Source organism: Rhinoderma darwinii, chromosome 3 (assembly GCF_050947455.1).
Source record: "Rhinoderma darwinii isolate aRhiDar2 chromosome 3, aRhiDar2.hap1, whole genome shotgun sequence".
Taxonomy (NCBI): Eukaryota; Metazoa; Chordata; class Amphibia; order Anura; family Rhinodermatidae; genus Rhinoderma; species Rhinoderma darwinii.
The window spans coordinates 212,572,058-212,585,478 of record NC_134689.1 but is presented as its reverse complement, the minus strand read 5'-3'; the positions used below and the strand labels follow the sequence as shown (position 1 = coordinate 212,585,478).

At 40.8% G+C, this 13,421-nt stretch overlaps 1 protein-coding gene across 1 annotated transcript in view; it reads left to right on the top strand.

Moving 5' to 3' along the window:
- Window positions 1–13,421, top strand: part of LOC142750413 (cadherin-related family member 4-like) — a 144,541-nt gene that overhangs the window by 13,911 nt on the left and 117,209 nt on the right. Inside the window, exon 3 of the mRNA XM_075859415.1 lies at window positions 12,379–12,555. Coding sequence (XP_075715530.1) covers window positions 12,379–12,555 — 177 coding nt within the window. The remainder of the gene's footprint in view (window positions 1–12,378; window positions 12,556–13,421) is intronic.

The window sequence follows — 13,421 nt, the reverse complement described above, 5'->3', positions numbered from 1 at the left end:
TAGGCATCCTGTTGCCATAGTAGCAGTCGCCAGCCTTGACATCGCATGGCAAGGCTGCCGATTGCATACAAACCACTTTGATGCAGCGATTGCATTGAATCGCTGCATTGAAGGGGTTAATGGCAGGAATCGGAGCTAGCTCCGGTTCCTGCCGATAGATTAGATAGTTACATAGTTACTACGGTTGAAAAAAGACACATGTCCATCAAGTTCAACCAAGGGATGGGAAAGGGGAAGTGGGATGGGAAAGGGGAAGTAAAACATTTCTACACATAGGAGCTAATATTTTTTTGTTCTAGGAAATTATCTAAGCCTTTTTTAAAGCCATCTACTGTCCCTGCTGTGACCAGCTCCTGCGGTAGGCTATTCCATAGATTCACAGTTCTCACAGTAAAGAAGGCTTGTCGCCTCTGCAGCTTGAACCTTTTTTTCTCCTGACGGAGGGAGTGCCCCCTTGTTTTTTGAGGGGGTTTTACATGGAACAGGATTTCACCATATTTTTGTATGCGCCATTCATATATTTATATAAGTTAATCATGTCCCCCCTTAGTCGTCTTTTCTCAAGGCTAAATAGGTTTAGTTCTTTTAATCTTTCCTCATAACTTAGATTCTCCATGCCCCTTATTAGCTTCGTTGCTCTTCTTTGTATTTTTTCCAACTCCAGGGCATCCTTTCTATGAACTGGAGCCCAGAACTGGACTGCATATTCTAGATGAGGCCTCACTAATGCTTTGTAAAGTGGTAATATTACATCCCTGTCCCGCGAGTCCATGCCTCTTTTGATACACGACAATATTTTGCTGGCCTTTGAAGCAGCTGATTGACACTGCATGCTGAAATTTAGTTTATGATTTACAAGTATACCCAGATCCTTCTCAACAATTGACTCCCCCAGTGTAGCTTCCCCTAGGACATATGATGCTTGCAGGTTTTTCGTACCCAGATGCATAACTTTACATTTATCTACATTAAACTTCATTTGCCAAGTGGACGCCCAAACACTTAGTTTGTTTAAATCTGCCTGCAATTCACAAACATCTTCCATAGTCTGAACTATATTGCATAGCTTGGTGTCATCTGCAAAAATAGAAATAGTGCTATTAATCCCATCATCTATATCATTAATAAATAAGTTGAATAATAGTGGTCCCAGCACTGAACCCTGGGGTACACCACTTATAACCGGGGACCATTCAGAGTAGGAATCATTGACCACAACTCTCTGGATACGGTCCTTGAGCCAATTCTCAATCCAATTACAAACTATACTTTCTAAACCTATAGTCCTTAATATACCCATTAGATGTCTATGAGGGACAGTGTCAAATGCCTTTGCAAAGTCCAAAAACACTATATCCACAGCGGCCCCTCTGTCTAGGCTTCTGCTTACCTATTCATAAAAACAAATCAGGTTGGTTTGACAGCTTCTGTCCTTTGTAAAACCATGCTGGCTGTCACTTATAACACTATTTATTGTCACATAATTCTGTATATAGTCCCTCAATAGCCCCTCAAACATTTTCCCCACAATTGATGTTAAGCTTACTGGTCTATAATTACCCGGCGAAGACCTAGAGCCCTTTTTGAAAATAGGCACCACATTTGCCCTGCGCCAGTCCCTTGGCACTATACCACTCATGAGAGACTCTCTAAATATTATGAAGAGGGGGACAGAAATAACTGAACTAAGCTCTTTAAGAACTCTAGGGTGTAACCCATCTGGTCCCGGGGCCTTGTGTACATTTATTTTATTTTATTTAGCTTGGACCATATCTACATTCATCCAATTCAGTATATCAACTGATATATTAACAGCACCGGCAGCGGCTACATCAGCTGCTCCTTCTTCTGTTGTATATACAGAGCGGAAGAACCCATTTAGTAACTCTGCCTTCTCTTGATCCCCTGGGACCAACTCTCCATTACCACTATCTAAGGGTCCTACATGTTCAGACCTGGGCTTTTTTGCATTTATATGCTTGAAGAATTTTTTAGGATTTGTTTTACTATCCTTGGCCACCTGCCTTTCATTTTGTATTTTTGATGATTTTATTACATTTTTACAGATTTTATTAAGCTCTTTATATTTTACAAAGGCTGCAGATGTACCCTCAGATTTGTATTTTTTTAAATGCCCTTTTTTTGTCATGTATTGCCCCTTTCACAGAAGGTGTAAGCCATGTGGGGTTTAATTTTAGTCGTTTATACTTGTTACCATTTTACACTATAATTACCCAAAGTAGATTTGAAAATCTCCCATTTATCATTTGTCCCATTATTTGACATTAGTTCTTCCCAGTCTATATCCTGAATTGCTGCCCTCATCCTGGGGAAATTGGCTTTCTTAAAATGAAGTGTTTTTGCCCTACCAGCATGTGTTTGTTTTTTACAGTATAGGTAAAATATAACTATATTATGATCACTGTTACCAAGGTTTTCACGAACATTGACATTCCCAACAAGCTCTGCATTATTAGAAATGACCAGATCCAACAGAGCTTCACCTCTAGTCGGGTCTTCCACAAACTGGCCCATAAAATTTTCCTGCAACAGGTTGAGGAAATGTCTCCCCTTTGCAGTTGAAGCCGAACCATGACACCAATTAATATCCCGATAATTAAAATCTCCCATTATCACAACAGTACCCGCCTGTGCAGCCCGCTCCATTTGTTTATATATTTGACCTTCTATCTCTTCAGTTATATTGGGGGGTCTATAGATTACACCAAAAGTAATTTTTTCAGTGTTTACTTCCCTTTGTAATTCCACCCACAAGGTTTCAACCTCCTCACAGTCGTCACCCTCTAATGTCTCATTTACACTCACCTTCATATCGCTTCTCACATACAGACATACACCACCACCTTTCCTATTTGCCCTGTCTTTCCGAAACAGTGTAAAACCCTGTAGATTTACAGCCCAGTCATGTGAAGAGTCCAGCCATGTTTCAGCAACACCAACTATATCTATATTTTCTTCCAGTAACTTACAGCGGACACCCACTGCTGATGACGCCGGCTCAGCTTCTGAGCCGAAAGCTGAGCCGGCGCCATCTTGCCGATGGTACCGGAAGCCTCCTGGGCCCCGCCGAAGACGGGGCATAGGAGGATTCCGTTACAGGCTGATCGGGAGGTAAGCATTAGCCCTCCGATCGCCTTTGCAGCCACCGGCAACCCAGAGATCACGTTGCTGGGGTGCCGGTGGCTATAAGCTCCTCACATGCTGCGATCTCTATTGAACGCAACATGTGAGGGGTTAATCGGTCGGATCGGAGGCTAGCTCCAGTCCTGGCCGATACCTCAGGGTGCCAGCTGTAACATACAGCTGTCACCCGGCGGTGATGTCGCTGGCTCAGCTCCTGAGCCAGCTTCATCTCCATCACGTACAGTTAGAAAAGACCATCTCCCATCACGTAACTGTACGTGAAATGGCGCAAAGGGGTTAAAGTAATACAAGTAAGTAGAATTCTTTAAAGGGAATGTGTCGCTAGAAAAATATTTTTTTTTTTTAAAGTTAAGCTGTTAGTATATAAATGATTAAACATTGTTCTAATTTTTTTAATTTTTTCACAAGTCAGGAAATATTATAAATTAGATTCTAATTTGTGCTGGTCACTAGAGGGAGCAATTCCCAAAATTGCAGCATTGGCATGTGGTAAAGCAACTTCATTGATTTATGCTGCAAAATTGGAGAAGACACACTCGCTCTAGCGCCCTCAAACAATCCCCCCTCCTTTCTCCTGGCTAGTGCCAGGAGAAAGGAGGGGGTTGAATGTTCAAACCTCCTACACTGTGTGTCGCCATTTTTGAGCGAATATACAGTGTAGGAGGATTAAATAGAGTGGTAAATAAACATTATAACACGAACATACACAAACATAACCTACCTGCTCCTGCCACTGCCTCCGCTCCGTCCGCTCCTAGTCCTTGCTTCTGAACATATGGACGGAAGCCGCGACTGGAAGTAGTCATCTTACTGTCCGGCAACAACTTCCAATCCACATGAAAATAGCGCCGTATGTCGCTCGGCCGAATACCTTCCTTTTGGACTGTGTGGGAGCGGTGCATGCGTCGTTCCCAAACAGACGGCGTACGCTATAGTGAATGGAACGGCTCCCGTTCGCATTCTCTATGGGTATGTATGTGCCGTATTCCATCTCTGTGTGTCGTTAATCGACACATACAGAGATGAAAAAAAATGGCAGCCCCCATAGTGAAGTAAAAGTAATAAAAAAGAAAAAAGTACAACACAAAAACACAAATAAATAAAATTTATTTTAATAACATACTAAAAGCAATAACATATAAAAAAAAATGTTTCGCGACGCCTTCCCTTTAAATCTTTTCTATAAATTAAACAGCACTTTAACAAATAAACAACAAATGTTTTCCTATTTAATTTTTTTTTATATATTGTGTGTTTGTTATGTAAAGCTAGTAATGACAGCAAGCGTGATCTCAGGAGATCACGTTGTAAAGGACAGCTTGCTGTCATTAAGTCCCACACAAACGTTACCATAGTGTCAGGATTGTGAATAGACATCGAGTCCTGGCTGGAAGCGATGTCTATTCACTGTTAAGATACTTCAGTAACGTTAATGTGTGAGTATGCGACTGCACATCATGAGCTAGCAAGATCACTATGTGCTGAGTAAATGAATGGAGAGAAGTGTATGACGCTGATTGGTCAGCGTCATACACTTCTCTCCACAACGCCCACTTGGTCAAAAAGTAAAAGCACACCCAGTTGAGCATTAAGAAAGCCATTAGCATAAATCTAAAATAGGCCATAACTCAGTCAAAATTGATCATATATCTAAATAAAAAACACTGCTGTAATCTACATTACAGTGCCGATCACATCATGTAGAAGGTAGGGCACTTCTTTAAAGTGCGTCCATGCAAGTGGTGAGTGTGCATCAGATTGCATCCATGCATGTGGTGAGAGTGCGTCGGAGTGCGTCCATGCATGTGTTGAGTGTGTGTCGGAGTGCTTCATGCATGTGGTGTGCATCGGAGTGCGTTTATAGATGTAGTAAGTGTGCATCATTTCCTGTCCAACATTGCTGATTGATAGCTGCCGCCATTCAGCACTGCATTGCAAGGGGGAGGAGCGCCATTCTTATAAATACAGTGGACTATTAACCCCTTAAGGACGCAGCCTAGTTTTGGCCTTAAGGCTCAGAGCCCATTTTTCAAATCTGACATATTTCACTTTATGTGGTAATAACGTGGGAATGCTTAAACCTACCCAAGCGATTCTGAGATTGTTTTCTCGTGACACATTGGGCTTCATGTTCGTGGTAAAATTTGGTCGATATATTCAGTGTTTATTGGTGAAAAATTGCAAAATTTAGAGAAAATTTTGAAAAAATTGAATTTTTCAGAATTTAAATGCATCTGCTTGTAAAACAGACGGTTATACAACCCACAATAGTCACTAGTTCACATTTTCCATATGTCTACTTTAGATTGGCATCGTTTTTTGAACATTCTTTTATTTTTCTTGGACGTTACAAGGCTTAGAACATAAACAGCAATTTCTCATATTTTTAAGAAAATGTCAAATTCCTTTTATTTAAGGTACCTGTTCAGTTCTGAAGTGGCTTTGAGGGGCCTATATATTAGAAACCCTGATAAAACACCCGATTTTAAAAACTAGACCCCTCAAAGTATTCAAAACAGCATTTAGAAAGTTTTTTTAACCCTTCAGGCATTTCACAGGAATTAAAGCAAAGTGGAGGTGAACTTTGCAAATTTCATTTTTCTTGCGGAATTTCAATTTTATTCATTTTTTTTTCTGTAACAGAGAAGGTTTTACCAGAGAAACACTACTAAATATGTATTGTCCAGATTCTGCAGTTTTTAGAAATGTCCCACATGTGGCCCTACTGCGCTCGTGGACTAAAACACAAGCCCTAGAAGCAAAGAAGCACCTAGTGCATTTTGAGTACTCTTTTTTTATTAGAATATATTTTAGGCAGCATGCCAGGTTTGAAGAGGTGTTGAGGTGCCAAAACAGTAGGAATCCCCCAATAGTGACCCCATTTTGGAAACTACACCCCTCAAGGAATTCATTTATGGTTGTTGTTACCATTTTGACCGCACAGTTTTTTCACAGCACGTATTTGAATTGGGATGTGAAATGAAAAAAATTTCATTTTTTCAAATAAAATATCATTTGTGATCAAAATTTCTTATTTTCACAGGGAACAAAATACCCCATTTGGTTGCCCAATTTGTCCTTAGTGTGGCAATACCCCATTTGTGGTGATAAACTGCCGTTTGGGCCCATGGGAGGGCTCAGAAGGAAAGGAGCGCTATATGTTTGTTGGAGTCCAGATTTTGCTGGATTGGTTTTCGGGTGCCATGTCGCATTTGCAGAGCCTCAGGGGTATCAAAGCAATGGAAACCCACCAAAAGTGACCCCATTTTGGAAACTACACCCCTCAAGGAATTCATTTATGGGTAATGTGACCATTTAGACCCCATAGTTTCTTCACAGAACTTATTTGAATTGGGCTGGGAATTAAATAAATATATATTTTTTCCAATAATATGTAATTTTAGCTCAAAAATTCTTATTTTCACAAGAAAAAAAATACTCAATTTTGTTGCCCAATTTGTCCTGAGTGCGGCAATACCCCATTTGTGGTGATAAACTGCCGTTTGGGCCCATGGGAGGGCTCAGAAGGAAAGGAGCGCTGTGTGTTCTTTGGAGTCCAGATTTTGCTGGATTGGTTTTCGGGTGCCATGTCGCATTTGCAGAGCCCCAGAGCTATCAAAGCAATAGAAACCAATCACAAATGACCCCATTTTAGAAACTACACCCCTCAAGGAATTTATTTATGGGTAATGTGACCATTTAGACCCCATAGTTTCTTCACAGAACTTATTTGAATTGGGCTGGGAATTAAATAAATATATATTTTTTCCAATAATATGTCATTTTAGCTCAAAAATTCTTATTTTCACAAGAAACAAAATACCCCATTCTGTTGCGCAATTTGTTCTGAGGGCCGAAATACGCCATTTGTTGTGATAAGCTGCCGTTTGGGCCCATGGGAGGGCTCAGAAGGAAAGGACCACCATTTGGCCTACTGGGGATTTTCTAGTGCGAAGTCATGTATGCAGAAGCACCTGAGGTACGAGTACAGTTGAAACCCGCAAGAAGTGACCCCGTTTTAAAAACTACACCCTTAAGGCATTCATCTAGAGGTGTAGTGAGCATTTTGACCGGAGACCTACACCCCATAAACTGTAATGTGGGTTCTCCCGGGTATGGCAATACCCTACATGTGGCTGTTATCAGCTGCCTGGGCACACAGCAGGGCTTAGAGGGGAAAGACGAGGGGGGATAAGCTGTGCGGAGGGCATCAGGGTAAGTAAAATTGGGGTAAATTATAAACCAAGGGATGTATGATAAATTTTAAAACACTCTTTCATACAGAGCTCTGGTTATTCGGGACACGTGTCACATTGATATATTGTGTCATCCCTTATCGCCCTCTTATAGCAGACTTTGCACCTCTTTTGACTTTTTCCCTTCTTGCCAGTTTGGGGAACTTCCCCTGGAAAGTGTTGCCGCCCTGGTACGATGCGTGTGGCCCCGCTTCCAGAAGTACTGGGTGCCCCCCCCTTCTTGGTCCCTAAAGATTAGGTTCTTGATAATCACCTCTTGAAATTCCAGGAAAGTTCCCGTCTGGCCTGCACATCGACGTAGCATGTACGCATTGTACAAAGCCATCTGTATGATGTGCCCGGCCAGCTTCTTATACCACACCGCATGGCGCTGTAGGGCTTCAGGTTTTGATCTGACAAGTCCATCCCTCCCATGTACCTATTGTAGTCCAGGATGCAGTCTGGTTTGGGGGTGGCCTTTCCTTCATATATCCTAAACCTGTAGGTATACCCTGATGCACTCTCGCAGCTTATACATCTTCACGCCATACCTTGCCTTCTTACCCGGCAGGTACTCGCGGAATTGAACCCTCCCTTTAAAATGTACCAGGGGCTCATCAATAGAAATACACTTCTCGGGGGTGAATGCTTGGGAAAACCGGGCACTGAAACGGTCTAATAGTGGTCTCCATTTATATAAACGGTCAAAACTGGGGGTCATCTCGGGGTGGGCACGGCTCATTATCAGTATAATGTAAGAAATGAAGTATTGCCTCATTTATTTATTTTTTTAGGTTCCAGTTCAGTTCTGAAGTTGCTTTGAGGGGCCCATATATTAGCAACCCCTATGAAATACCCCATTTTAGAAACTAGACCCCTCCAAAGTATTCACAACAGCATTTAGAAAGTTTATGAACCCTTTAGGTGTTTCACAAAAATTTAGAGCAAAGTAGAGGTGAAATTTACATTTTTTTTTTGGCACAAAAATCCTCTTTATACCATTTTTTTTATAACACAAAAGGATTTATCAGTGAAACGCAAATTAATACGTATTGCCCAGATTCTGCAGTTTTTAGAAATATCCCACATGTGGCCCTAGTGCGGTAATGGACTGAAGCAGCGGCCTCAGAAGCAAAGGAGCACCTAGTGGATTTTGAGGCCTCTTTTTTATTAGGCACCATGTCCGGTTTGAAGAGGTCTTGTGGTGCCAAAACATTGGGAACCCCCCAAAAGTGACCCCAATTTGGAAACTAGACCCCTTGAGGAATCCATTGTAGTTTTCTTGGGGTGCATGCGGCTTTTTGATCAGTTTTTATTCTATTTTTAGGTGGCGTGGTGACTAAAAAACAGCAATTCTACTATTGTTTTTTTATTCTTTTTTTTTTTACAGCGTTCACCGTGCGCTATAAATAAAATATTCACTTTATTCTGCGGGGCGATACGATTACGGCGATACCAGATGTTTATAGTTTTTTTTTATGTCTTATGGCGTTTGCACAATAAAATACGTTTTGTAAACAATCATTTACTTTTTGTGTTACCTTATTCTAAGAGCCAGAACTTTTTTATTTTTCAATCAATAAAGCCGTGCGAGGACTTATTTTTTGCGTAACGAACTGTAGTTTCGATCAGTACCATTTTTAGGTACATGCGACTTTTTGATCTCTTTTTATTCCATTTTTTGGGAGGTGAAGTGACCAAAGAATTGTGATTGTGGTACGGTTTATTATTATTTTATTTTACGGCATTCATCGTGCGGGATAAATAATGAAATAATTTTGTAGTTCAGGCCGTTACGGACGCGGCGATACCAATTATGTATAGTTTATTTGTTTGTTTATATATTTTTATTAATAATAAAGGACTGATGCGTAGTGCAGTGTATTAGAACTGTCAGCTACTCACTGACAGCAAGCATAGTGGGTCCTGACGTTGTCAGGACCCACTAGGCTTCCGTCTATGGCATAGCCGGACGCCATTGTTTGGTGTCCGGTTGCCATAGTCACCATCGCCGGCCGCTATCGCGTAGCAGGCCGGCGATGGCAGCTTAACCCCTAAAAAGCAGCGATCTCTATAGAACGCGGCTTTTAAGGGGTTAATCAGCGGGGACATAGCGATCGGTCCCCGCTGTAGGAGCTGTGACAGCTGCTGAACAAGACAGCAGCGTCACAGCTCCTGTATGTGTCGGGAGGACGGCCGAAACGGCCGTTACTCCCGTGAAGTACTATTACAGCATGGAGCGCGAACGATACAGCTGCCATGACGTAATAGTACGTCAAGGAGCGGGAAGGGGTTAACTAGAGTCTACAGTATTCTTTCTATTGAATGCGACAATATTTTTTCACTTGGGGCAGTTTAAAGTGCAACATCAATATATATCTACGAATACATTAAAGGAGTATTTTAAAGTTCACCCCTTTACTGTGCTTGCATTAGCGTGACATATATATTCAAAATATTCTTGCCTTTTTTAAATTTCTGCCCTGCCCGAAGACCGCTGTAAGCCTGGTTTGGTTTAAAATTGTAAAGCTGTGAGCTGGTGATATATCTTTGCAGTAAGTTTGGTTCTGGCACGTTATCTATGCAGTAAGCTTTGATCTAGTACTGTGTCTACAGTGAACTCTGATCTCTACCGTATTTGTGCAGTTAGATTCGAATTATTACCATATCAGGCCGAGACAAATGCTTGCCAGGTCCTAGAGCCAGCTCCAAAATTTAGGAGCTAGCAATGACAAGCTGTAGGGTAGGGTCCAGACAGCAAACAAGAATGCAGTGCTGTGTAAAGCCAGGTTTGAATATCTTTGGTTGCACTGTGGAACTAGCCCTACAGCATGCATAACCATCCCATTTTGATGTACCCTAAAAAATTAGAACTGCGCTCTTCCTTCCACTTCCCTAATCATGGGCACACTTCCTTAGTAGACACAAGCGTCCACCCACACACACACACAAGCTTTTCCAGTAGACACAGCAGCTGCCCCCCTATTTTTCCAGTAGTGACAACAGCAGCCCCCCCCCCCCATTTCCCCAGTTGTCAAAGAATTACTACTGCAACCAAAAAAAAAATAGTTTTCTACCAAATAGGGTTATTTAAAGGCTATGTACACCTTTTGTTAGCAATTTTATTTTATATTCTTTTATTGAATGAATGTATTAAGTATTTTAAAGAGGCTCTGTCACCAGCACAGTGTGATTGTGCAGTGAAAGAAGCTGGGTTGGAACAATTAGAAGTGTATGATGCTGATTGGTCACTGATTGGTCAGCGTCATACACTCCTCTGTACAACACCCAGTTGGTAAAAAGTAAAAACACGCCCAGTTGGTCATTAAGAAACTAATTAGCATAAATCTAAAATTGCTCATAACTTGCTAAAAAATGATTGTTTTTCAAAATAAAAACCACTGCTGTTATCTACATTACAGTGCTGATCAGATTATGTAGGAGATCGAGCACTTATAATGTGGTGACAAAGCCTCTTTAAGCAACTTTTATTAAAAAAATATTTTACTTTTTACGGTACAGCTTCTTTGTATCCTGTATACATAGAAGTTCCGCTCACAAGAACTTAGATGGATCGTCTATTAGTATTTTTGTTGTCAAAACAATGGAAACTTCATTAGAACCCTAGCAGAATCCATTATAAGTCAAAGGAAAACTGTCGGTTACTGTTCTGATTCATCATGCAACGGATTTGTCACAGCGTCATGTCTTCCATTAAAAATGTAAGCCATAATGCCATTGTGAACAGAGCCTTAGGCTACATTCACACGAGCGTGACAGATTTACGCGGGTAAAAAACGCGCGTAAAATTGTCCGTGCGCATTGCAATATGCATCAGTGTGCTTTGCGAGTGGAATGCGTCTTTCACACACTCGCAAGCACGTCTTTATGGGCATCCGTGTGCTGTCCGTGGTTTTCACGCACCCATTGACTTCAATGGGCGGCTAGATGCGTGTCAACGCACAAACATAGGACATGCAATGAGTTTCACACAACGGACTCTGCTGCGTGAAAACGCACGCATGTGTGAATAGCCCCATTGAAATCAATGGAGTCGTGTGCTGTGCGTTGTTTCAAAGCACTGAAAAACACGGATGAGAACCATGTTCGTGTGAATGGACCCTTACCTGTGTTGCACTGGATGTTTTTATTAGTCACTAACCACAGAAATTAAAGGCCATATAAATAATTTAGTGAGTTCAATCAGCAGACGCATCTCAACATCATCTATTCAGAGGAGACTACATGAATCAGGCCTTTATAGTAGAATGTCTGCAAGGATAGCACTATTGATGGAGAAATAAAAGAAGAATATACTTTTTTTTATCTGATAAGTCAAAAGTGATTTGAGATTTTGGGTTCCATCTACCATACACAGAAAGTGGAAGATATCGGGATGTGTGGTAGAATGGGGACGCGGTGGGGGACTTTGCTGGTGACAGTGTTGGCCATTTATTTAGAATTAAAGGCGCACTTACCAAGAATAGCTGTTACAGCATTCTTCAGCAGCACACCATCCCATTTATGTTTGCAACTTGTAGTTCAAATGTTAATTTATTTTCTACAGGACAATGATCGAAATCCCACCTCCAGGCTGTGTATGAGCTATGTAACAAAGAAACAGTATAATGGAGTGCCTCATTAGATGACCATACTTCCAAAATCAACTAACCTGAACCCAATAGAGATGGTTTGGGATAAGTTAGTCTGGAGGGTGAAAAAAAGTAACCTACAGGTGCTTAGCATTTATGAAAAACCTTCATGGCTGCTGACCAAGCAGGGGGACTTTTTTTTAACATTAGTCATTGCATAATTACATTTGTGTTTTGTATATTAATCATGAATTAGTATTACACAAAAATATGGAATATAAAAATTATAGCTCTAAATCATATTCTAAACTCATAAAGGTGCTTCATCCTACATTGAGCTTTCGATATGTCTATATTTATTTATTTCCGCAATTTGTTTATTTTAGATACTGGAATCATTACTGCTGCTAGAGATTTTAATTTTGAAGTTGACACAGATCGCAGATATGACATCACCGTCTCCACGGATGGACTTTTAGATAGAGACACCAATGTGTTTACTGTGATTATCGAAAATGTTAATGAACCCCCAATTTGTGAATTTGATTTCCAATCAAAGAGAGGTCAGTGTTTTATGCATTTCTACTTAGGGCTACTGAATAGACAATCTTGCTGTTATGTAAGAATAGATGCTGTATCTCCTACAGTAAATTATGAGAATATAAGAAGTTAGTTCAATAAACATATAAAGGCAGGAGGATGCGGTCTGAGTGCTTTCATACAGGCAGGGGTGGGATTCAAGTTTTTAACACCTTCTCTGTTTTGCCGACTAATACATACGAGTCAGGGGGTCTCTGTGTTTCGCGGTGTATCGCACCATGGAAAATGATTCTAATAATCAAATAAATCAAATAAAATATTCCAAATACAATCTATATTAAAGTGGTCTCGAAATAAAGAAATTATAAGCTGTCCGGAATGTTTAAATGGATTTCCACACTACGTATAAAATTACATAAGCCTACATACATACCTTCCTACATTCAGTATATTAAACTCACCCATTCTGTATAGACCTATGCGCACATTCAATATCCTAAGCATGCTCAGCCCATTTAGTTAGGCTGTGCACTGTGAGTAGGGTGGAGGACAGTGTGGTGTGCGCAGTAAGCCGCGACAACTCTCCCGGCTAATGCACAGATACGGTGCCAGAACCAAACTCAATACATGAATACAACACCAGAACCAAGCTTAGTACATAAATACAGCACCAGAACCAAGCTCAGTGCATATATACAACTCCACAACAAAGCTCAATACATATATACTGCCCCGAAACCAAGCTTAACCACTTCCCGCTTTGGCCACTTTTGACCTTCCTGATAGAGCCTCATTTTTCAAATCTGACATGTTTCATTTTTTGTGATAATAACTTCGGAATGCTTTTACTTATCCAAGCGATTCTGAGATTGTTTTCTCATGACACATT